At 44.1% G+C, this 25,103-nt stretch overlaps 1 protein-coding gene across 6 annotated transcripts in view; it reads right to left on the bottom strand.

The window, feature by feature from the left end:
* Positions 1-25,103, bottom strand: part of ELMO1 (engulfment and cell motility 1) — a 479,853-nt gene that overhangs the window by 126,455 nt on the left and 328,295 nt on the right. For all 6 annotated transcript variants that reach the window (XM_033088370.1, XM_033088366.1, XM_033088369.1 and 3 more), the window contains one exon: positions 21,750-21,886. In XM_033088370.1, coding sequence (XP_032944261.1) covers positions 21,750-21,886 — 137 coding nt within the window. The remainder of the gene's footprint in view (positions 1-21,749; positions 21,887-25,103) is intronic.

Here is a 25,103-nt window from a genome sequence, read left to right as displayed (position 1 = left end):
TGCAATGAAAAGAGCATATACAAAAAAAGGAAAACCTGGATTTTATTGGCTTGATATTTGAATTACTGTTTGTCAAGCCCCCAAGAACTGGTATGAAGCATACATCTAATAGACTTGCATTCTACAGGCTCAAAATGTAGTATTGGGAGGGTCAGATTAACACAGTCAGATTTGTTATGTGCTGTCCACAGACAGGAGAGGGCAATCACAGCATCAAGTACCTGGGAAATTCAAGGAAAAACAATCACCCTGGGCATCTGAATACAGATCAGAAGAAATCTCTCTCCATTTCATCCCCCACATTGCAGCCTATACTCTTTGCTCTGCTGGTACCATTTATCCTGCATTTTCTTAGGGACAGAGTCAAGCTAATCAAATTCTATTCCTTTCCATAAACATGATTTATTAAATACACTGTTACCAAATCTGATGTAATTCATATACCTATATACCTTTGTAAAACTTTTTAAATAAATTCACAAATCAAAAATGAATTCTGTTAGGTGATATGTATTTTTGGATCAGGAAGTATAATGGTGCTGCAGAATGATTTCTAAACCAGCTGTCTAAATTCTCCTTCATCTACCAACAGGTCTTATCTAAAATGAGCACCATTCATATTAAGCTTTTAAGAAGGGCTAAAGGGGATTCCATTCAGTAGGTTATAGAGACGGGGCACTGAGAGCAAATCCTTCCATTTTCCAACTCTTGGTCCCGGACGGATTACTTCCACCATCTGGGCATCCCTTTCATCAGGATGCACGTTCATTGCTGACAACGAATATGATTGTAATGACACCCTTAGTTCATGAAATGGCCCCGCTTCTGTTTCTTTGAGCCCCATTTCTTTTTGGTTGATTCATTCTTAAGAGGGAGGTCATTAGCTTCAAGAAAATTCTGAACAAGTAGGGTGTGTCTTACAGGAGGCTCACCTCCAGTTACGCCTTAGCCATCTTAAGGCATGCTATCCTGCCCATATGTTCCAAGATGAGCGCGCACACACACACACACACACACACACACACACACACACACACAGAGACTTCACTTCCACCCCTGTCTTACAGAAAAAGGCCCAACATACACTGGACCAAACCACATCTCCCAAGGGTGTGAGGTCAGAAGTAGGAACACTGTCCTACTAGGTCAAAAGTGTAATTACTCTTGGCTCGGTCCAATACTTCATTTTATTCCAGAGACATTGGAGAGCTATTTCTCTATAAGCAGTGTATAGTTATCTCTGATTTTTCACATGGTGCATTTTAAAACCAAAACACATGCAAAGCCTCAACTAAATACGGTCATGTTAAATTTTACATATCTTTTTATCCCCAAGGGGGGGGGGATATGTGTTTCAGAATTAGGAGAGGATAATCATTTTAATATTTCATAGAAAAATCCCGACATACAGACAGCTGCTTCTCTTTTCCTCGTCCTCCTGATAAGCAGAACTTACAAAGCCCAGTATAATGTCACTAGGCTTAATATCCTTAGGACCCAAGATGCTAAGCTGTATGTGGCATAACCTTGCTATCTGTGGGAGGATACGAAAAACAATAGCAAACGTCTATACAGTGCTTACAGTGGGTCAATATCGTAACAACGCCCATTTTCCAAAAAGAGAAATTAGGACCCATGGCAATAAGTAGTATATCTAGAGTCACCATCCAGTGAGTGGTGGTCTCAGGATTCAAACTCAGCTATCTGTTTGAAAAACACCAGAAGCAGCACACTACATCTGGGCCTCAGAGCTCCCATAAGCAAAGAGTCTGGAGAAGGCAAGATTGTTCTGATAGCATGCTAAGGCTAAGTTGTATTTTATAACTCATATCTATGAGGCATTAATATAAAGAAGTTTATTTCCCTGGCCCTGGCTATTTTTGTATTTCCCATAAAATACCTAAAATATAAGCAAAACCTATGCAATCAAATAAAACCAGATAGGCAAAATGCCAACTTATCTCCAACCCATGCATTTCTCCTTCCTTCTTCCAGAGCACTGACCTCTGACAGGTGACCATGATTTGCATTCCTAGGGTTGGAGACTGAAGGTTTGGAAGTCCCTGGGGCGTGATGGACTTGGCCAGATGGAATGGGCTGACCTAAGAAGAACATGGGGACAGAAGAGCAAGGTCGGATATGCTGCATCGCTTATAATTCTGAGCGCCTTCAAAGGGAATAGGTGGTGAAATTCTGAAAGTTTACCATCTTGCCAGCTCAAATTTTCCAAATATACCATGGAAATGCATTCCAGAATTGCAGGCTGACAAAAAAATCATGCCAAAAGGAAAAACGAAAATGCCAAAATCCTCGTCTCATCCCTGCCAAGCATGTCCTCTGGCAGTAGGGTGGCAAAACACTGCTGGGCCAATGGTAGGATATTCTTCCATGATGCAAAGTGGGGAACAGATTCTTTACCAGTAAAAAAGGGGAGCTTCTGGCCTATCATCACATTTTTCTTGGTTTTCAGATATGATGCATAAGTAAACCTCTCCTAATTCTGAAACACACATCCATTTCACACGCAAATAATTAATTCTACCTTGGAGGAAGACAAAAAGTTTCTGGTATTCTCAATGGGAGGACCAATTTCACTGCCGTTGGTAGAGAGTAAATCTATATTTTATCAAATGGTTAACATTTGATGCCCTTACTGCCTCTGCTCTTTCTGCTCCCAGATCCACAGATAACCCATGTGTTCTGGTCTCCTGTTACTAAAGGACTAGACTGCCACATGACAGGGTAAACCAGGCACGAGAGGGGAGGGTTTGCTGAGCAAGAGGGAAACCGCAGAGGTCGAGAAGATAAGTACCGTGTTTCCCCGAAAATAAGACCGGGTCTTCTATTAATTTTTGCTCCAAAAGACGCATTAGGGCTTATGCTCAGGGGATGTCATCCTGAAAAGTCACGCTGGGGCTTATTTTCCGGTTAGGTCTTGTTTTCGGGGAAACACGGTAGATGCAGTTGACCCTGGCGAGGAGGGAGGCACAGGAAGGTGCTAGAGACTTAGGCGGTCAGTTTCCAGGCGGATGTGGAAGGGGCTAGAGAGAGCAGAAGGAGCCTGAGGACCTGGAAGGTGGGCTGAGAGGTCTGTACAGAGGAAGACATGGAACCACTAGGTACGGACACCCACAGGACCAAGGGGGTCAATGTATGAAATTCTGGGAGGAGTTCTGTCTAAACCCAGTTAATTTTAGTCTACCCCTTGGTAAAGAAGTTGGCTTTGTCAGAAGCCAGTCATACCATAGGTATGTGCCCAGAGTCCCAAGGAAGATCAGCAACAACGCAGAACCTCTTTAGGAAAAACCAGCTCCAAGTACGCTGGCTCACGGCGAACCAACACTGCCACCACAGGACAAGCCTGTTCTTCAGCTCAGGCCCCCAATATCATCAGCTTGGAAGCGCCAGGTCGCTTCCAGCTGTTCTCTATTCTTCTTCTAATTAAAGGAAGCTTTGAAATATGAACCATGAACCCCTAGGCAAATGATATTGACAGGTTATTCCCAACTCTCACAAAGAATGAGCTTTGCAACCTAATTGGTGCAGCAACTCAGTTCAGACAAAATTATGATTTTATTTAGTACTTGCCTGTATCTTTAAGCCAATATTGCAGGAAGCTCTTAATTTGAAAATATAAATAAAAATTGGCCCCAAAGGACAATAACCGATCCAGTTACATGCAAAAAGTGCTTCTCTTCCAAGTCAACCCAAGGCAATCATGAAAAATGACGTCCAAAATGCAACACCTACAATTTTCAACACAGTGACAAGCATGACAACTATGAAGCAAGTATTTCAAATAATCCCATATGCTCAAACATGAGCAAGTGCTCTTGCTTATTTTGCAAATCTATTGTCTGTTAGACACGTTAGCTGTTCTGTACATACACTGAAAAAATGTATTTCATCAAAACAGTCCAGTTTGGAAGTAAGGAGTTGGCCTTCATTCATACAACTGATGTTTAGGAACCTCACTTTTTCTTTTTTTTCCAAGTCTTGGGAACCCAAGAACACAGCCTTAGTATCTTGAAAGTAGTAAAGCTTCACCTACTAAGCTCTCTCTTCTTGTATTCATTGCATTTCATGTCATTTCCCAGTGGACTCTGTTATGCTCGCCTGGTAAGGGTCTATTTATACATCAAGGGCATCTGAAGTAAAGTATCTATGTAATTTCCTCTTTTGAATTATTTCCATACAAGGTTTGGGCTTTCACTATTGCACATGTCACATTCTTTCATAATTATCTCTTTCCAAAGGTATCCCCAATCCTGTGAACTCCTTAGAGTCAGATTTATTAACACAACACCAGGAAACCATATTTCTAGATGGCTCTGGCACCTTAGCAAAGAATACTAAATCTTTCTTCAAACCATTCCACTTGGGGAAGGTACGAAAGCCCTCTGAGTACTTCTGTCACTCTCCCTAACATCATGGATAAGTTCTGAGATGAGGCTATCTTCGAAAACATCTCAGTGACTTATCTCATGTTTTCTCCCATTTCTTCCTCTTCCCACTCTTGCAATCCCCAGCCTGAAAAAGAAAAGGGTGCATTGGAAAGCACTCATGAAACCACTCTTTCCAAAGCCCATTTTACAAGCTGCCCAGGTGCTGGGCCCAGCTCTGGCTGCCATCTGGCTCATTTTTTTTCAAGGATGTCACATCTGCTCAGAACTTCTTCCCGGTTAATGAGTCCCCCACAAATGGGGCCTCCGAGGGCTTTTGATCTTAGCACCAATCAACTTCAGGCTGAAGATGCAGGACACTGCCTAGCTAGCACAGCTGGCTCCAACCCATGCTTTTCTTTCAAGGAAGAATAAAAACGAACTTAGCCTGAATTGATAACACGAGGTGTTGAGGTTAAAGAATTCCCTCTAACCTGGGATCACTGATCAGAGCACATCTGGAGCTTGCTGAGAGTTGTGCACTCCCATATTTTAAAGTTGTTTTAATATGACTATAAGAACATACATGCTCAGTAGAGAAAATGCGTAACATTAAAAATATAACAAAAGAGAACAATTATAATTAATCCCACCATGCAGAAGAAATCATTGCTAAAATCATTCAAATTTAAGGTTAAGACCTTCCTAGTTTGTAGTTAAGATATAGTTTTGCATACCGTTCCCCCTACATTTAACATAATAAAACAATATTTTCTTGTATTTAGGTACTATTCACAAATGTCACTTTGACTGAAAAATGTAACATATAAATAAATGTGCCCATAAATTAACTTATCATATCCTCATTGCTGCACTGCTGGGTTATTTTCCATTTTCTTGCTGCTATAAATAACAATGAGATAGATGAACATCTATGTGCAAGCCTTTCTTTTTCTCTCCGGAATGCTTCTGATTCTAAATAGCCACACTGTAGTGCCTGGCTTTATAAAGGAAGTCATCAATTGTTGACAAATTTCCCAAGAGGAACTTTGTCCCCCCCAAAATTTCTTTACATTCTACTGAAATGTCAAGGTCTCTGGCAGCAAAGTGGTCACAAGGGGCCCTTTTACGTCACTGTGGATGACAACTCTTCCTTTCCTTTTTGCAGAAGGAGCTCCAGGTCTTCTTGTATAAGCCAGGGGAGGGTTAGAGGGGAGGTAAGTAACCTCACAGACACCTGGAGGCTGGGTCTCCCAGGCTCGGCCTGGGTTGGTATGGGACTGTGTTTCTAGCCTCTCAGCCTCTGGTCTCTGTGCAGGAGCACATGCCAACGTGAGAAAGCAGCTGGCTTTTGTCAGGCAGCAAATACCCGCAGGACGAAACCTAAACGTGTTTTGAAGGCACACACACACAAATTTCCTTTTCCTTCTCCCCTGGAAATGCCTTAATTTTTTTTTTTCCTGGCCCTAAAAGAAGTCGTCACTGAAGACACTCTCCGACTCCTGTCATATCTTAGTCATACAATGCTCTTCACGTATGGACTGAATCCATTCTTTAGTTTACAAAGTTTGTTCTAGAATGTGCTTTTTCTTTTTAAAATATTGTCAGCTTATTAAAAATATTATCAGCTTCTTTTTCTGCTAGTGGCTGGATAAAAATTCAATCCAGGTAACATTTTGTTGAGCAACTACATAATTTTTTGGTAGGCACCCTGGGGCAGAAAGGTGAAGAAGAATTTGTCTTTGTTCTCAGGGATAGAGTCCAGAATGAGAGAGTGTAGACAAACAACTATCTCCTAAGACCATGGTTTCCAGTGGGCCCTTCCCGGCTTCAGCAGCATTGCCTGAAGGCAGCCACGAGGTGGGCAAAGGGTGACGAGAGACATCTTTGAAGTAAGCTAATTGGCTACAAGAAGTTTTCTAACTCAATGTATGGCCAAAAATGTTAAGTACTACAAGCGAGGGAGAAGGACAGTCTACCTAATAGAAAATAATTAATTCTGCCCCTTTGGATGGGCTCCACAGGGCCCATGAGCTGGGCCTTACAGGATGGGCAGAATTTCAAAAGAAAAAATGAAGCGTCTTCCTTGCTGAGGGAATATGGGTAAAAAGAGAGACTTGGAAGTACAAAGCATGTTCAGGGAGCCATCAGTATGATTCCTTCTAGATCAGTAGGGAGAGTTGCAGGGTCTGAGAGGCATTTTGCTTGGAAAAGTGGTTTGCAATAGACTGTGGAACTTCTGTTATCAAGTACTAGAGAAAGAGGAAGCCAAAGATTTTTGAGTACGGATGTGTTATAGGAAGAAGTGTGTTCTAGAAAGGTGTTTCTGGCAGCTGGGGGAAAAGAGAACTTATAGGTGAGACGAGTCCACATTCTGGAAGAACAATCAAAATACAAACACCGTCTACAGAAGAGACATGGTGGCAGGAAGCAGGGTCACAGCACTAAAAGCCCGATGACCCCTTCTCCTATGCTAGTGGATTCATGGGATCTGGGAACCTGTTAGGAAAAAGGGTGAGGAAGCCAGGGAGCCCTCCAAAGTGCCACGTCTAGGAGATGATGTGGACTGTCACGTCACTCCTAGAGTTCAAGGATGGTTGAAGATGAGAGATCGTGGGTGGGGAGGAGGAAGTGGTAGGAGAGAAACAAGAAGACATCCTTGGGGAACACCGAAGCTTAAGGGGTCAGTGAGAGGTGGCGGCAGTGCCTCGGGAGTCAGAGAATGGACAGGATGCCAGGAAGCACAGGTGAGGACATGAGCCAGTGTCAGAGCGATGGCACGGGATGAGCCCTGGGAAGAGGCCATCAGACTTGACACTCAGGAGGTGACTGCTGTCCTAAATAAAGCAATTTTAAGATATGGGTGAATGTCAGACCACAGCGAGTGAGGGAGGCGAGCCAGTGGAGACGGCCTTCTCTCCTGGAAAACCTTGGCAGAGCATGGAAGGAAAGAGATTGGATAAGAATTTGAAAGAGGAACAAGAGGTGAGAAAACATTTCTAAGGATAAGAGAGATGTGGGTAGCTTTTCAGGCTAAAGAAAAGAAATTGAGTGAGGAGGATGGAGGATGTCAATAAGTATAAAGGTGTGAGGAATAAAAGATGTATTTTTATATTTTTTGTGATATCTCTGTTTCATCAGAGCAGAGATTCATAACAATGTGATTTGTATCTAGTCTTAAATTAGAACAACTCAATAATTCCTCTCAATCTCCACTTGCCTCTTTGAAATCATGTCTTTTGTGGCTAAAGAGGTTTTCAAGTATTCAAAATATATATGAGTGCATTTTAGAGACCTATTTCCCTTCTTGAGCTTAGTTGTATTTTTAGTTACCTTTTGAATCTTTTTCCTCAAAATATCACAAGCAACTGGAACAATGGTTATTATTTTATTTCTTCCTCTAACATGCATAGTATATCATGTATACATTGTGTGCGTGTGTGCGTGTGTGTGTGTGTGTCCCTTTCCAAAGTCACGGCCAGCAGGGTCCAGTGCTGCAAAGAAGGCAAATGAGATGGAGATTTAAAAATGTCCATCTGAGGTTCTTCTTAGCTTTGTCAAAACCAGTGGCTTTTGCGGCTAGAGAGATTGTCAAGTACTGAGAATATAGCACAGTCCTTTTCAGAGTCATATTTCTCTTCTTCTGCTTAGTTATATTTTCAGTGAGGGCAAAAGACACATCACGATAGGTTGATTAATAAGTGACTAGGAAGTGAAAAGAGAAGGTGGTTAGTATAGCCAACTATTTGAGGAACTCTGACTTCAAGGGGGGTGGATAGAGGATTGAGAAGCAGTTGTTTGTTTTTTAAAATGCAGGAGATTTGAATACATTTATAGGCTGGTGAGAAGATAGCACCCAAGAGGACGAGACTGATGATGTAAGGATTAGAAGGGATAAGTGAACAGATGAGGAGGGAAAGAATGCAAAGCAAAGAAGAAGGAACCTGCCTCAGGTGCCACCAGGCTCTAAGCAGAGGGGTGGTGAGTGCGGAAGGAGAACCGCCCAGGGGGGTGCAGTTCAGCAAGAGGCAGAGCTGGACGGGCATCCATGTGTCCCCACAGCTTGTCTGCAACATTATGTCATCCTTCCTGTCCTTTCCCTCATGGAAATGGCCCAAGTGCTTTACAGATATTAGGCTAGAGCCTAAAGAATTTTTAGTTTTGCAATTCAGAAGTGATCGAATAACGGCCGTTTCCTGTGATCGGCCCAATACTGGCTCCTTTAACCCTCACAACAGTTATATTAAGTTCCACATTTCACAAATAGGCAGATTGATAAACAGGGCCAAGGAATCCATCCGTCCAAGATCAAGAGCAAGGATATCACCAAGCTGGGTTTTGAACCACTGCTTGGTCTGCAGTCAATGCCCTTGACTTACCGAACTTATTAATGGAACTCATTCTTCTTGTGTGAATTACCAAACCCTCCTCTTGATTCCTCGTCCATTGGAGGGGGTTGGAGAGTAGCAGGTGGTGCAGTGAGGTGGGGCGTGGGGGGGTGGGGAAGTGGGGGTGGGGAGCCCACACGGAGGGTGTTTGTGGCAGCCTCAGGTCTTCATCATCAGCCGACTCTGTCCTAAAGTGCTTTATTGCTGGTAAACGTAATGAATACAATATTCTGGTCAACTGCATTGAAAAACGGTTGGTACCTTTTATTCCCAGTCTTATTTTTCTGGCATGTGCACAAATGAATTTTATATGCCTGAACAAATTCAAAAACAATTCTACATCCCTGATTGACCAGTGTCTGCTTAGTTGAGGCTTGGAGCAAATATTCAGGATGGCCCAGTGCCCTGACCACAATGAAACAAGCCAAGCAGCTTTTCCGAACCCACTTCAGGTCCACAGCATCTCCATTTTCTATCGACTCTCTATTAGGATAGATGCATTTTATTAAGAACAGTGTCTCTGAGGCATGGCTCTTACCCTTTTCTCCTTCTGCTGGAAGAACATAGAGCGAGCGGCCCGGGAGCTTTCGGACAGAATTCTCCGCCCTATGATTCACAAAATGGAAATCTGGCATTATACGCCAATGACATTTACTTCTGTGGCAGTTCAAGCGGCAAAAAGCCATATGCCATACCCCTCGGATCCAGCCAGGCCACGCAGACGGATACGTGAAAGAGAAATAAGGAAAGCGGGACCGGAAGAGTTCCAGGGAGTTGACTGCCTGCAGCATTTACAGCACACACCCTGGGACAAGACTCAAGCCTTCCTACTCTTAGGAGACTCTCAGGGAACGCAATGTTGTTCCTCACTAATTTAAGACAACTTTGGGAGGTAAAGGTAAAATGCAAAAGATGATTTTTGTGAACAGCATGGGCTCACATTCACTACTATTCAACATGCCTGCTACGCAGGCACGTGCTCCTTGGGTTGCCTGGGGACATGGCGGCCACCTAAATGGGATGGACTGCCAGAAGGACATTTGTCCTCTGCAATGACAGGTCCCTCAGCAGCCATCCTGTGAGAGGATAAGTGCCATTATTGACGCTATTTTCCTCACTGGCCTGGAAACAACACTACTGGGGTGAAAGAATAACCCCCTGATGGCCAGAGTATGTGGGTTAAGCAGGCCTAAGAGAGAGATGGGAAATGAGTGAAGGTGAAAAAATAAAACCGGGATATATTATTATTTTTGTTTATTAGTTTCAGATGCACAAAACAAAGTAATACTTAGACGTTTATCATTTATACCCCTCACACTGTGTGAAACCCCCTCCCCCCATCCACTATCCCTCTGACATCGCACACAGCCGTTACATTTCCAGTCTCTATTCCTAATGCTGTACTCCGTTTCTTGTAACTACACACACACACACACACACACACACACACACACACATAAACTTGTAGTTGACATTCATTATTGTTCAGCTTCAGGTGTACAGTGCAGGGGATATATTATTTTAACTTGAGGGTCCAATCATGTTCCTCAGAAAAGAGAAATTCAGTTTATTTTGCAATTGTTCAATGTCTTTGAGGACTTCCATTCATCTTATGTAAAGCTACAGAGGTGGAAAAATCATTACTACTGTCATTTTTATTAAGAAATGAATGGCAAAATCATTTTGTTACTCCTTCAAAGTCTTGACACCTGAAAAAGAGATTGGGAATGAAGGGTCTAGAAGTGTTTCTCAATAAGTGTTTCTGTTGGCATTTGGGGCAAGACATTTCTTTATTCTATAGAACTGCAAAATATTTAGTATCTAGGTTCTCCAGGATCAAACAACGGTGACCAGTCCATATTAGAATGGCGTAAATTAATTCAGCATATTGACCAGGTGGACCATTTTAAATAATGAGTGAATTAAACATTTCTGGTCATTTATTCATTTGACATTCAACCCAAAGTAATGAGGCAGATACAACTTCAAAAAATAAAGAAAAAAATATCTGGAGAATAGCAAGATTTAAAGCTGTGGTTCTTGCTTCCAATGATACATTGACTTAATTTGGAAAGCTAGATTTGTAAATAAACTACTATACAGCTAGAAGATATTTTCCAAAAGCAATTTTGAATTCCATACTGTGGGAGCAGAGGTACAGAATTTCATTTTGAGTGAAAGGAAGATGGTAACCATCTTTCTGAGGTGGCACTTATGCAAAATCCTAAAGGAGAATTTCAACAGGCAAAAGGAGAAGTGATATGGGATACATAGAGCTTAGGGTAGGAGAGCACAAAGATATGTGGATGAAGCAGGAAAAGTACGTTAGGCTAAATAAAGAGGAATCTGGACATCTTCCTGAGGCCACGAAACTTTAAAAGGCAGGCAATGGACACAGATGGACTAAAAGCAAGAATGATACGATCAGATCTGTGTTGAAGGACATTTAGAAAATGGGAAGTTTTCAAAGTTGGGAGATAATTTACTGCAATAGTTGGTGTCTTAGTCAGCTATTGCCAAACTAATGCTGTGTAACAAATAATCCCAGCAACTGAGAAGTTCTTCTCATATTCCCAGGTCTATAGGTCCGCTGAGGTGGGTATTTTAAGCTATAATTTTGTGGGCTGATTAGGGACACTGTACTCCATCTGCCTCATTCTGGGACCTACACCAAAGGGGCCGTGACTACCCAGCATATGTACTTTATCTCATGATAAAGGCAGAAGTGCAAGAGCCCAACCAAACCACACAAGCAATATTCAGGTCTCTGCTCACTTCACATCCATGAATATCTCACTGGCCCAAGCAAATCACTTGGCCAAGTCAAAAGCTAAAGGGCAGGAGAAACACGCTTCACCCATCATGAGGTCATGGCAAGGCTACCTCATACAACACTCCCTTGGAGCAGTGAAGACGTGCAACCAGCCATATTTGGAGAGAGAAAAGAGGAAGATCTGAACCCAAGGCAATGATGGGAAGGCAGGGGACCTTACAGTGACTGGTGACTTCGGCCACTGACTGATTTCAGAAAGAGGGACTAGTCCATAAACTTCCAAATAAAAACTCACTCAACTGCCAGTTCACCTCTGTCTTCCCATGCCTGGCACAGGGCCGGCTGTGTTGTGGACACACAGCACTTGTTGAAATCACGGATGACATTTAAAGTGTAGGCTGGGGAGGGACACTCTTAACAAGATGGGGAGGGCTGATGTCGCTGTGCTGTTTGTATGGATGGTGGTGGTGGGATGGTAACATTGAGCACCTTCTACATCCCAGGCACCGAGCAAATCCTGGGAGTACGGAAAAAGCAAGGCCCTGCTCTCAGAAGCCCGACAATTAAACACACAATTGCAGTTCACTGTGGTAAGTGCTAGGGGATAGGTGTTCACAGGGACAGAGACGAGGAAGTACCTGAGGCACATCTGAGCGAGCTGTTTTCCAAAGTGATAGCAGCAGGCTCGAGTACTTTCCTGGGAAGGGGCTGGCCTGGTGTGAGAGTGATATCTGAGTTGACTACCTGCCTGCAGGACTTCCTCCCCCATAGTTTCACTGAGCACCTCCTATTAAATTTTACCAGAACTGCATGGAAAATACATAGAAACAACAAAAGAAAGGGGAGAGGGAGGAGAAGAAGGAACTAGTAGCTGGAATTTTTAGTAGATGGAATTTTTCCATCTCTCAAATTCAAGTTTTCAGTTCACTTTTCTCCCGGTAACAACCGCCCCCAAAAGGTGGAAGGAATGGCTGTCAAATTTAGCCCTACACTGGTTCCCTCTTCCTGTTTCTCAACCTTTGCTCCTGCTTTCCATTTGTGTGACCCAGGGGCTTAGATTCATGCCTGGACATGGCATAGGCAGGCCAGTACCTGGTGTTGAATCATGCACGTGAGGGTTTTACCTCCTATTTGGTAAAATGAGTGTGGACCCATCATTCACTGTGGATCAGATATAAAAGCACAGTTTTGAGAAACCTGCACAGCCATACAAGGTGTGTAAGGTAGCAGATGAGTCATGCACACTTCAATAATTAAGTATACATTTCAACTCCTGATCTCCTTCATCTGGTATTTTTGTAGGGGACATTTGGAAAGCTTGCTTGGGTTCTTCTAACTTCTCCCAGCTCTTATATTGGAGCGTTAGCAAAAGGTTTCTGATGCTATGCTCTCATTCTGACTCCTTATCTCATCTTATCTAGGGCCCCTCGTGGCCGTCCATCACCCACCTCACCCCACTCTGATATCATCACCCTCAGTTGGCAGGAAGGAGCACCGACATGACAGACAGCACCTGTATCTGCTTCTGTTTTACCTCAGGAAACACATCCCTTTGTAGACGTGCATTTTTCAACTCCCATTGTAACATAATTTACTTTGCAATCACATGATAAATATTTTCTTTTAAATCAAGGAGGACTCATATTTCGGAGAGATTCCCATCTAATCCTGCTCTTCCTAGCTATCCAGCGCTGATTCCTATCTGCCCTTGAAGTTAAAATGCCTAAATCTCATTGTGCCTTACTTAAGATGTAGGTCATTTCCTTTTAGTTGGGCACATACTATTAAAATAGTTACTGTGCCATTATTGAATTCCCTCCATAATCCACAATGGGATATGGCATCCAGGTCGTAGGAACCAGTTAACAATTCATACAGTGCCCAAAAGTGTAGTTAATAATAAAAGGGAAAGAAGTGTCAGCAGTCAATGAACAGAGTTATGTAGAGCAGTTAATTTAAAAACTCGTCATTATTTTCATGCTCAGGGAATGGTCTGCAAGTGAAACACAGGACCAATATTTCTTGCGTCTGCCTGGCAGAGACCCTACGAATTATTTCCTTCTCCTAATTAGCAAGTTTCAATTTAACACATTACACAGGCAGAGAAAGATGCACTGACTCTAAGAAGACTTTGGAAATGAGAAGAACTCTAAACCAGACCTTGCACACAAAGGAACTCCCAAGATGTATATTTATTGTTGTCAGGCTTATCCATAATTATTCCTAAGACTAAACCACGGTAAATATCATTTTTATGAATGCTCCAGTTGCAGAGAATATCAAAAAAGCAAAACGTGTCAGCAGTGTTTTCAGCCCACTAAACCTAGTTCTTAAGCTTCAAACAGATTTCAAACAGCTTAACCGGCTGCTAATGGCACAACCCCAGGACAGCCCGTGGCAATGGACCACTTTATGGTCATCCCACTGTTGCTCGTAAAAGTCTCAGACCCTGTACAGCTGAATCCACTAGGCCGGCACACCGCGATGGGCGTTCCACTCAGTTAACCAGTCCCTCCGAAGGACAAGCCTGTCTACCTTTTCTGAAAATGTTTGCTATCAGCTTTGCCATGAGTATCCTTTTTCTTTCCAGAGGTAGTTAGAATCCTGTGTCACGTGGTGCTCAAGGCCAGACTGAGCCAAGCAGTGTATCTGCTTGACATGGTCCAGGGCTCAGAGCCGACCCAGCCCTGGTCCTTTTCCTGTCCCATGTCACAGATGAGGAATCTGAAGCTGACAGCATAAATCCCTTCCCCAAGGTCATCCAGCTGACAGCTGTGCCCTGCCTCTGAGATGCAGCTAAGTCGATTTCCTCCTCACGTAGGAATTTCTCATAACTGTGGTCAAAATCCCCTTTTGCGGCCAAAACAAAGTTCAGTGGATCCCTGTACAGAGGTATGAAGAAATTTGTATTTATAGATATTACAACAAAGTATCTTGGGAAAACAAAGCAGCTCAATTATACTGCAAGACCCCGTGCAAAGAACTGGCAGTTTAGGTTTATATGTTGAGATCACCACCTGTCATTTGTATGGGTGATTTACAAACGCAACTCTTAAGGACCTAATCCTTACAGTGACTCTAGGACATACCATTATTGTTGTTGTTGTTGTTGTTAGTGATGCTACCAGTTTACAGATGAGAAGGGACTTGGCAGCTCAAGGACATGCTCAAGGTCACACTGCTAGTGAGGGGCCACAATAGGACTTTTACCAGACTCTTCTGCTGGCTCCCAGCCTTGGTTTTGCCCTCTCCCTCTTGCATTCTCACTGTGGGGGCAAGGGGGCAAAGAGTGCCCCCAGGGGCTGAAAATTGGTCCTCGGAGGAGCAAAACAATCTTTCTCTTTGTATGTGTAAAGCATAGACATACATACGTTACATAAACAGACAACAGTATACCTATGCAATTAAAATTTCAGGGGGAGGGTGATCAGGGAAACAAGTCTAAGAAAAAGCAAGAGTTTGAACAATAACGCTACAGTCCACCGTGACCTCCTCCTCGTGGCCAGGCACGTGTTACCTGTAATTAACACATTTCTTTGGAGAAAGTATACACCGTGGGGTGTTCTGAAAAAGATACCTCTTGAAAACATAAGTTAGTGAAGTTGGTCTCTTTCTCAGTCTTTATGTCCCTAGATGGCACAACGGACAGGCATGAGGATCGGAGGACACACGCGCAGATCACTGTCCAGCCAAAGGTGGCCGATCCATGAAATACGATGCCAGTGACAACACTACTTTAAGTGAATAGTTTAAAAGCACTCAGTTAAACCACACACACACACACACACACACACACACACACACACACACAAAACCATTTGCTACCTCTCCAATGGGAAACATCAAAGGAAAAAATAAATCTATTTATATGATGCATTTGCTTCTAGAGGAGCTTCGATTTTCTTCGTGCCAAACCTAAAGACCTTTGTGAAACATGACAAGACTTTTAAATAAATACTCATAAACAGCCCAGACAGCTGAAAAATGGATAACCTCATTGTATGACATTAGGGCCCTTTAACAGACTTCTCCTCTGCTTAAATATTAATGTTTCAATTATAACGTACACCTACTTTATTAGCCACACCAGGCTCAGTTCAGATCAATAACAGCAGCACTAGATGGAATTCTAATGAAGATAAACAACGCTGAGATCTCCCCAGCTCCCCCAGGGCACGGATGCACAAAGCCTCCTTTCACAACTTGCTCCAAGATATTTTACAGTCACCTGCCTCATGCAAATGAGATTCATGTTTATTCATGAGGAGAGTTACAGACCACCTTTCATTCCCTAGGCCAGCTCAGCTAACCAACAGAGCGCCGTCTGCACCACTCTGGGGTTGAGCTGGCCTAGCCTAGGAAGGGGACTCCTGAATATATAATTGCCCCCTGAAAAGCATGCACAGAAAGTCAAAAGCTAGGGGCAGTTTGGGGAGCGAACATATTCCCCTTTTTTATTCATGTGATAGCTGCCTTCCAGGTTTCAAACAATCCCTTTTCTATACCAAACCATAACCTATTACATGTGACTAGTTAATGGCTCTTTTTCACGGATAATCTTCCAGGGCACTTCTCAGGATGTTTCTTCCCTCTGTTCTGCTCTCCAATTCTTCCTGAGATTGTTCCCCACTGAAGGACGGGGATGAAGCTTGTAGCCTGGCCAGAGGCAGCTGCGGCTTTGTTTGCTGGGCCCGGGGTTCTCCCCATGCACACTCCTATTTTAAGGGATGGTTTCCCATCTGTAAGCCTGAGACTCCAACCTCTGTGTTGTGCTTTGCTTACAATGCTGCTGGGTAAAGTTTTACAAGAGTGCTTTCGCTCTAGAGGGACTACATTTTTCAAGTCATTCGTTTCTTCCGTTTTGGTCATTTGAAAGCATGGCAAAGTCGTTTGATACTGGTTTTGAACGCCAATGTTGACAGCATCTAAAATAACACACCCATGCTCTGAATACACATGGCATCTAGCAGACTCAGCCATTCCAGAGAGGTCTGGGCAACTAGGCTAAGGCTGCAGAGGCCATTCGGTACACGAGAGTTGTGGGGCCTGTTGAGTTTTCATCTTGTCACATGGAAAACTAAGATGCCTGAAAAGGCTGTCTGGGGGAAGGCACCACCAAAATCCATACAATTTGCAGCTTCAATCCTATTTCTGCCAAAGTTAAATGAGTTATTTAATGCACTTCGGAAGTTAAGTTGGGGGTACATCGACAGCTTTGCTTTTACTTTTTCTATTCTTTCTTTCTTTCTTTTCTTTTTTCTTTTTTTTTAAACATAATGGTCAGAAGAGTGTCTGCTTTTGACAAGCGCAATTTTCTCATTTTTCATAGACAGGATCTATTTTATTACATATAAAAAGAACACTTTACAGCTGCAGATTTCATTTCACCTCCTCAAAGCATTTTTACAATTCTTACTTCAACTTAATATCACACCACCATAAAAGAGGGCAATGGGATCTTAGTATCCCGCCACCAACCCCCTTTTTTTAAATTCTTATTTCCAGGCACAGAGCTCCTGAGAGGCAGAACCAGGATTAGACACTGGACGTTACAGACCAATGGACATACTACCTCATCAATGCATGCAGTTCATTCTAGTTGGTACTATGTGGTATATGTGTCAACTGGTGGTAATCCTATGGACAAAATTCACTTTTAGTGATCAAATCTGCCTCAATCAAAATCTGCATTGATAGCTTTGGTCCCACCCAAAGATTTAACTGGTATGTGGTACAACTGGGCACTGAGATAACAGGGGTTTCAAAAGCCCTCCCCACCTCAGCATCGGGGAGTCTAATGTACAGGCAGGGTTTCGGAAACACACGACATACAGATATAGATTTTGACTTGTATATGCTTGTTAGACGTTTTAAAGTGGAGTCGTTGGTGACAAAAGCTTCCAGTGAGGTTCCCTGTGCCTGAAATATCCATCTCACTTGCATCGCCTTTCCTACCCTGCTCAAAAAACAAGGGCTTGGATGAAATGATTACGGGGCCACATGTGTGCCGAGGTATTCAGCTGCAGTTCGGCTCTTTTCTAATACCCAAAGTAATACATAATGCATGTGCTAAGGTACTAGTAATGAAAGGCGAAAACAGAATATAAACTCAATGGCTTGAATCAATGGATTATTCTGCAGAGGCTGCTATACTGAGAAACTGAAAGCAAGCCCTCTTCAAAGCATAAATGTTTTAATCGCTCTCTAATTCTATTTCTCTTCTATAAATAGAAAACATCCCATCTGCTGCTTCCCAAGTCCGAGGAGCAGGAAGACAGCTTCTTTCCCAAACACTCCCTTCAAGCAGTAGCACAACCCCCAAACATGCTTCTGTCTCAATGAAGGTGGGCTGTCGAAGAGATTCCTGCGTCAGCTGGCATCTAGTATTGTTTGTTGGGAAAATTAAATTTTGGATTGAGGGATACTTCTACAGTAACGAGCTATTGCAGGCAGACCCCGGGTCTCAGGTCCAAAATTAAATCTGCCATCAATGCTTCCATTCCAAGTGGCCAGAGCCAGAGACAATGTCCAAGAAGGTTCAAAAGAAATTATGTCTGCTCTGCTGTTGGACTCTTTTACGATATTTCTGAATTCAAATTTGGACAATTCTTTTGAAACAAGAAAATTAGATAAATGTAACCAGGAATACCAAACCTGCCTTTGTTCCTAAATTTAATCACTTTTGGTTACCAAGTTAATAACAAAAAGGAAAGGGAACTGATTAACATTTCAGCTCTCTGTTTCTCTGTTTTCCAATTTATTATCTGGTAAAGCAGAGCAGTGGCTGATAGGCAGCAGGAAAATATCAGAAAGACATGATTTACAGTGAACTAGAGGTCCTCACACAGGTCCTTCTCTTTTTAAAAGGTCAGTGGAGGCAGGCCAAGGACATAAAAGAAAACGGACATAATCAAATCTGTGTTTGAGCAGCCATTAGGAGGAGTCTCTGACTGATATTATGCTGGTCTACCAGCAAGAAGAACAACCACGAAAAAAGCTCATCTGCCCATGTTTCATTAATTTAGATTGATACACACACCTATACATCAAATATAGCCACATTATGGTAGGCAAAATAGTGACCCTTCCATTGATGCCCATGTTCTAATCCCCAGAATCTGTGACTATGTTACTTTCTATGGCAAGGGAGAAGGTGGGTTGCAGGGGGAACTGAGATTGTCCATCAGCGGACCTTAAAATTGGGAAGATGATCCCGGATTATCCAGATGGCCCAATGTAATCACAGGAGTGCTTAAAAGTGAAAGATCGGAGCAGGGAGGATCTGAGTGATGAGACAAGATGTGAGAAGGACTGGACCTGCAGTTGCTGGCTTTGAGATGGACAAAGTGGCCACGAGCCCAAGAATGCAGGCAGCTTCTAGAACCGGGAAAAGGTAAGGAAATGGATCCCCCCTAGAGGCCCCAGAAAGGAACACAGCTCTGCTGACACCTTGCTCTTAGCCTAGGAAGACCCAGTTTTGGCTTCTGAGCTCTGAGACTGTAAGATAAATTTGTATTGTTTAAGACTCTAAGTTTGTGGTCAGTTGTTACAGCAGTATTAGGAATCTCATACACACGTGATAAAAAGTATATAACTGACAGAGTTTTCTGGGTACAAAGTAAGGCACGCATCGTACTGAAAAGAAACAGCCAACGTAGTAAAAGTATTTAATGTAGAAATGTAACCCCCTCATCTTTCCCATCCCTGATTCTCCTCTGACATCCACTCCCCTGATGGACATGTGGGCGGGACCCTCTGCCTCTCAGGCCTCCAGCTGCCTGCCCACAGCCATAAACTGCCATCCCTAGATGGCAGCAGAAGTGTGACCACAGACATGAGTCTATGATTGTACAATGCAAAGAGATGGCACCAGGGCCACACTATAAAACTATACCTGAAATGAAACCTGGCTCTTAGAGCTTGCTGAAGGAAGTGTTTGCGGCCATGTGAGTTAATTATGCAGAGTGTCAGAATGACAATTGGGGGGGCTTGCTGTCACCTTACCCTGTGCAGACAGGCTTTGTTGCCACCAAGCACATAGCCATGATGAAACACAGGGACCCAAGAGCCTTGCTCAGCTCCCTCCTTCAGCCCTGCTCACCTCCTCCAGGCAGACACCCCAGCTTTCCTTTGCTAACAATGCATTCCTGTGGCTTCATGTCATCAACTGTAAGTTCTACAGCACGTAAGTGTCTAAGCGGCCATTCCCCTCCAGGACTTTGGTAACAGTTTCCCTACACCTTATCTGTGCACAGACCAACAACAATCATATTTACATTGTTATCATTGACAGAATTCAGATTTCTGTAATTCAGGAGAAGGAGAATAATAAGCTCCTCTCAGAAAGCAGACGGACACCTGATGTCAGAATATGACAGTCAGCAAGGTCTCCTACTGGAGGAATATGTGTCCCCGACACAGAAAAGCTAACGACTGCATGGTTTTCAGTAACACTGCAGTCCATGGAGAGTTGAACGGATCCAGGGGCACAGTGGCTGTAGCAATTTCAAAGAGCGGTGCCTTGACTCTACTTTTTTTGGCTTGATTGAACAAAGGTCTCCCTGCCTCTTTCTCTCTCTCTCTCCCAGGGATGATTTGTACCTGAATTACAAAGCCGTCATAATCAAGTGAAGTACACTTAGTATAACTTACAGTTATAGTCACGAAGGACTTAATGGGCTTCTTTCCTCCACTTCCTTTCCTGAACCACGCCTGTCCTCGGGCATGGCGGCTCAGAGCTGAGATTGCAGCTTGCAGATCAGTGCTCTCCATGGGGGGGTTGCCGAGGCCCATCAGTGAATTAAATAGACGGCCCAAGATGACTGAGCTGGAATGACACCCTTCTGCTCTAAGTGCAGGTAAGACCATTACGCTCGTGGAGACAGGGAGGTTAGAACCTCAGTGAGGCTTGGGGAAGAGTGCCATTTCCTTTTACTGCTTTTTCTTCTTTTTTTAAAAAATTAAATTTATTGGGGTGAGATCGAATAAAATTATACAGGTTTCAAGTACACAATTCTATAATACATTATCTACATATCACATTGTGTATTTACCATCCAAAGTCAAGTCTCCTTCGGTCACCATATATTTGACACCCCCTTGACCCTCTTCTACCTCACCTTCTCCCCTCCAAAATAGGTTCAAGATGCCACAAACCAGACATATGGCGGAAAGGACAAGATGCAAATTCAAAGAAAAGGTGACGGGAAAACAAAGACCAGTAAGCGTACCAAGTAGAGTTGGAATTTAGATATTATGTGATGCCCCGAGCACAAACCCATGGCGGCCACACAGGTTGACTGTGAGATGAGATCCTTAGTACCTTAGAAGATTTGCATCCCTAGGTCCAGGTCAGTGGGCCTGGGCGATGGGGCCAACCACACCCAGAGCCGTGTACAGTAGCAAATTCGAACTATCCTATCGGAGGCTGAAATATCTATACACGTCCTGACCGTTAGTTATTAGCAGCCATGCCATTATTAATAAGGCCTTTATCTAAGAATAAAGACCGTTTATCTAAAAAAATGTGCATGATGCTTCTGATTCCTCTAAGTTGGTCAACGCTCTTCTCTCCACCCAACATTCACTACCAAACAGAAATATGCAATTCACATTCTTATTGAAAACCAAAGGACACCTCCATTCCAAGAATCAAATACTTTCTGTAAACCAAAAAAATTTCCATATAAACTTACTTATTCAACGCCCTGCAAGAGATCTCGCATTGTAATAAAAACTCGTTTTGACACAGCAAAGGACAAATTATCTCAATACATCCATACCCCACAAAGAAACCAAGTGACCTAGAGCGAGCAGCTGTCCTGATCTCATTGTGTCTGTGGCAGCCCCTGTCTAGGCAGAAGGAAGGCATTTCCCCCAATACATTGAGCAATAATAAGGCAGCTCAGAGTAAGGCCTTGAAAGGAAAAATTCAGCTAGACATTATTTTTCACAAGAAAGGCTCTGCTGGGGCTCCGGTTTAGTAAGCCAAAAGGAACAGAGCCCCTGCAAGCATATTCCTAGAGACGTGACAGCGTCACCGACACGTACATAGCTTCACGTCTTTCTCCATTCTCAAAGCAACCTGAAACCACGGTCATTCTCGTTCTCCCGACCTGCCAACCGCCTTCCACACACAGCTAAGGGCCGTGCAAAGGGGGGGCTGCTTGGGGAACACAAGGAGATGCTGCCTCGGCTTCAGCTTACCTTGTTGAAGTCTTCAGAGGTCGCCCTCATTTCCTTCCATGTCTTGTTCAGGAGCTGGATACAGATGCAGAAAAACTCCTCGAAGGATCTGTCATGGGTGAAGAACATCGGGTGGAAGTCATTGCAGGTCTCACTAGCTGGAGGAAAGAGAAGGGAAATACGGGAGGAAGTGTGAAAAGTGAAATGACAGGACAGACACACGTGGGCGCTCCAGAGAGAGCTGACGGGAGACATGCTTTGCTCAAGCCGCGGAGGAAAACGGGCATTTTGAAAAAGCGACCTAAAGATAGCCCCTGTCCAACGTCCCAGTTTAAGGGCCGATGGTCAGGCCCACCTTTAAGATACACACATACTTTGACTGAAAGAAGTCAGCACTAACGCACCCCAGGACATGACTCTTAAGGCTTTGTTCCAAGATCCCTGGTGTTGAATATGAGCTCTGTACCTGCCTTCCTCACCTTTTAAGACTACGCACACTGCCCTCTCTGTCACAACTCGTCCATCACCCTTAACTTCCCCTTTCTCAACAGAATCACGGGCAGAGGACAAGATGTCCTGAATGCACAATTAACTGCAACTTTGAATGCAGTATCCTGATGGTTTCTCCAGGGGGCTCTTTTCCCTCTGAAGGCTGTGAGGACGGGACATTTGAGATCCTTAACCATCATCTGTTTTACATTCCTACACACAGATGGCTGGAGGATGAAGCAATCCAAAGGGCTTCCAAGGCCGCAACTGGCCCAATCCTGCCACGAGGTCAGCCAGATGCCTCCGAGCCCCCGCTGCAGCTTCGTCCGGTCAGACCCAGTGCTCTGAGCTGCAGGTGCAGCCATCAGCTCTCTCCTTCGCCGACCAGCATGCCAGCCCCTCCCTTCCTCTCCGCTCTCTGTCAAGCTTTTACTTGCATAGCCTTTTCCATACATCTCATTGGATCTTGACAGTGCCTCTCACTGCTCATGTCACGGAGGAAGACACTGGAGCCCAAGGAACTAGGCTTTATGGCCCCCCACCCCCCAAAACAGTACCCTGAGTTTTTGTAAATAGAAGCTGTTATGTACAATGAAAGAATTCCTATTTTAATTGGAATCTCTTTAAACACCAATTAGCCTTCAAGGCTGCCAATGGTGGAATTGCAAACCCAGAAGCCCAGGAGAGGAGGAGGGGGCAGGGTGGGATCGGGGTACAGCAGCGACTTTCCTACTTGGGGGAAGTCCTGGTGCTTGCTCTCTGGTGGAACTTCGATTCCACTGAGAGAGAACCCTCTGCAGGCAAACGAACCCTGATCAAACCCAAGGGGACACGCTCTTCTCTGGCAGGGCTACAGTTATTATACACTAACTTCTTCTGTATTCATCCTTTATAAACACAGTGAATCCCGACCCCTGAAATCATTTAAAACTACAACAAAGGGGTGGCATGTTTGTATAGGTCTCCGCTTCGGAAGGGTGCAACCCGATATGAATATAGGTGGCTGCTGTTTTATTCCAGACAAGGTAAGGGCACAGAGTAGTCACCTGACAGCAGGTGCAGTCGGGGAGGAAGGGTTTGGGTCTGGGGGCCGAAGATCTGGGTTCAAGTCCGTCCCATGCCAATCAGGAGCAAGTCACTTCACCTTTCTGTCTGAGCCTTGGTTTTCTTAACTGACAACTAGAAACGACCCTCCTCTGGTTTCTCCAAAGGTCTCAGAGGAGATCAACTGACAGGATTCATGGGAAAGTGCTCTGAAGGGGTAAAAGCTGATATGGAGAGAAGCGGTGGGTGAAAACAAATGTTGTGCCAGCATATCGCGTCTGGTTATTCTTTGATTTCCCCCCGATTCCTAGTCAAGCCTGTTCACATCTCAAAAACCAGAGGCAAGAGTGCATGTCGTCGCATCCCCAGCCTGCACGACCAGCAGAAAGATGGCAGAGGTCAACAGCTCCGACCTGAGCTACAAAGCTATGTAAGGAATCTGGAACAGAAATACAGGTGGGTTGTGTGTTTGCAGCTCCGGACGTGAACTCTCACAAGCACTGGAGCCAATGACGGGTACAAGTCCACAGCAGCACTTTTCAAACACCATTGCCGTCCAACAACTCATCATTAATCACATTCTTACAGTATCTTTTTCCGGGCCTAGTGTGATTATACTTGGACTTTATGCCCCAGTTAGAGCTTTGATGGGATGACTGGAGCTGAGATTACCAGACAAACGCGAGGCCAGCAAGCCCTGCTCTTGCTCAGGTGAACAGGGAGGGAAGAAAGAGCAGGAATAACAGGCCACATTTGTTGGCTGCACAGAATGGGCTCTACAAGCGTTCCTCTCCCAACACACGGCAAGGTCGACACTACGCTTATCCTCAGTTTATACACGAGGAAGGTGGCTCGGAGAAGTTAGACCTTCTGCGATGAGCTTTTACTAGATGGCCCCCGATGGGCATTTGAAACCCCCAGAGTAGTTGATCCAGCAGCGGGCTTCCTCCTTAGTTGACATCAACAGCTCAGAGCACTTCCTTTTGATTGCTGCTTTGAAATTGCATTTCCCCACCCACTCTCCTTGCTCTCCTTGCAGGACTCCTTCAACAGAAACCAGGATCTTGAGCTGCACTCGGACGGGGCTCCCAGCAAGTGCACAGTCAGGGCTGCTGATGGGCAGCCCCCTCCTCCCATGTGACAGTGCCACAATGGCCACTCCACTGCCACCAGCCACACGTCAGGCCCTGAGTCTGCGTTAGCATTAGTTATTACAACCAGCACACGGGGAAGATATCCTCAGTGATTGTTTTTCTTTTAACATTAGAAATAGAAGAGCTAGAAAGGTAACTTGTCCAAGGGCACGTGGCTTTCAAATGGTAGAGCTGGGATTCAAACTCAGGTCAGCATGGTTTGAAAGCCCACCATTTATTCTGTTGCACTCACTTCCTCATTCTGTTGTGCAATGAACCCTGCTTCCAATTCACTCCTCCTCCCAACCCCAATCTGAAAGAATTGCTTTTCCACCCATAGAAGGTATTTATGAAATAAAATCTTACAAGCAGCACAACTGTAACTATTGGTGTACGGGGTATATTTGGAGCCTAGGATTCCTCTTTCTCCCCACTAGTTGTGATCCGAGTGGGGTTAGGTTCAAATCACCAGGGTTACAACCCCTTCAGGATGCTGCCTCATCTCCCCCTGGCTCAGGACAAGCTGCTGCCTTGAAAACTCTCCCGAGTACCCAAGAAATAGTCTCCTTGGCTCCAGTTTCTACTGAACCAACTCTTTTCTCTTCCTCAAGTTAGTCTCAACACTGTTGTTGCTGTTACATCAAAAACAACAAAGCTACTATCACCATCCCTCTGTCACAGATAAGGAACAGTCACGTTAAGTAACAGG

The sequence above is a fragment of the Rhinolophus ferrumequinum genome, chromosome 20 (assembly GCF_004115265.2).
Source record: "Rhinolophus ferrumequinum isolate MPI-CBG mRhiFer1 chromosome 20, mRhiFer1_v1.p, whole genome shotgun sequence".
Classification (NCBI taxonomy): Eukaryota; Metazoa; Chordata; class Mammalia; order Chiroptera; family Rhinolophidae; genus Rhinolophus; species Rhinolophus ferrumequinum.
The sequence above is the reverse complement of the archived record's forward strand: the minus strand, read 5'-3'. Positions and strand labels throughout refer to the sequence as shown.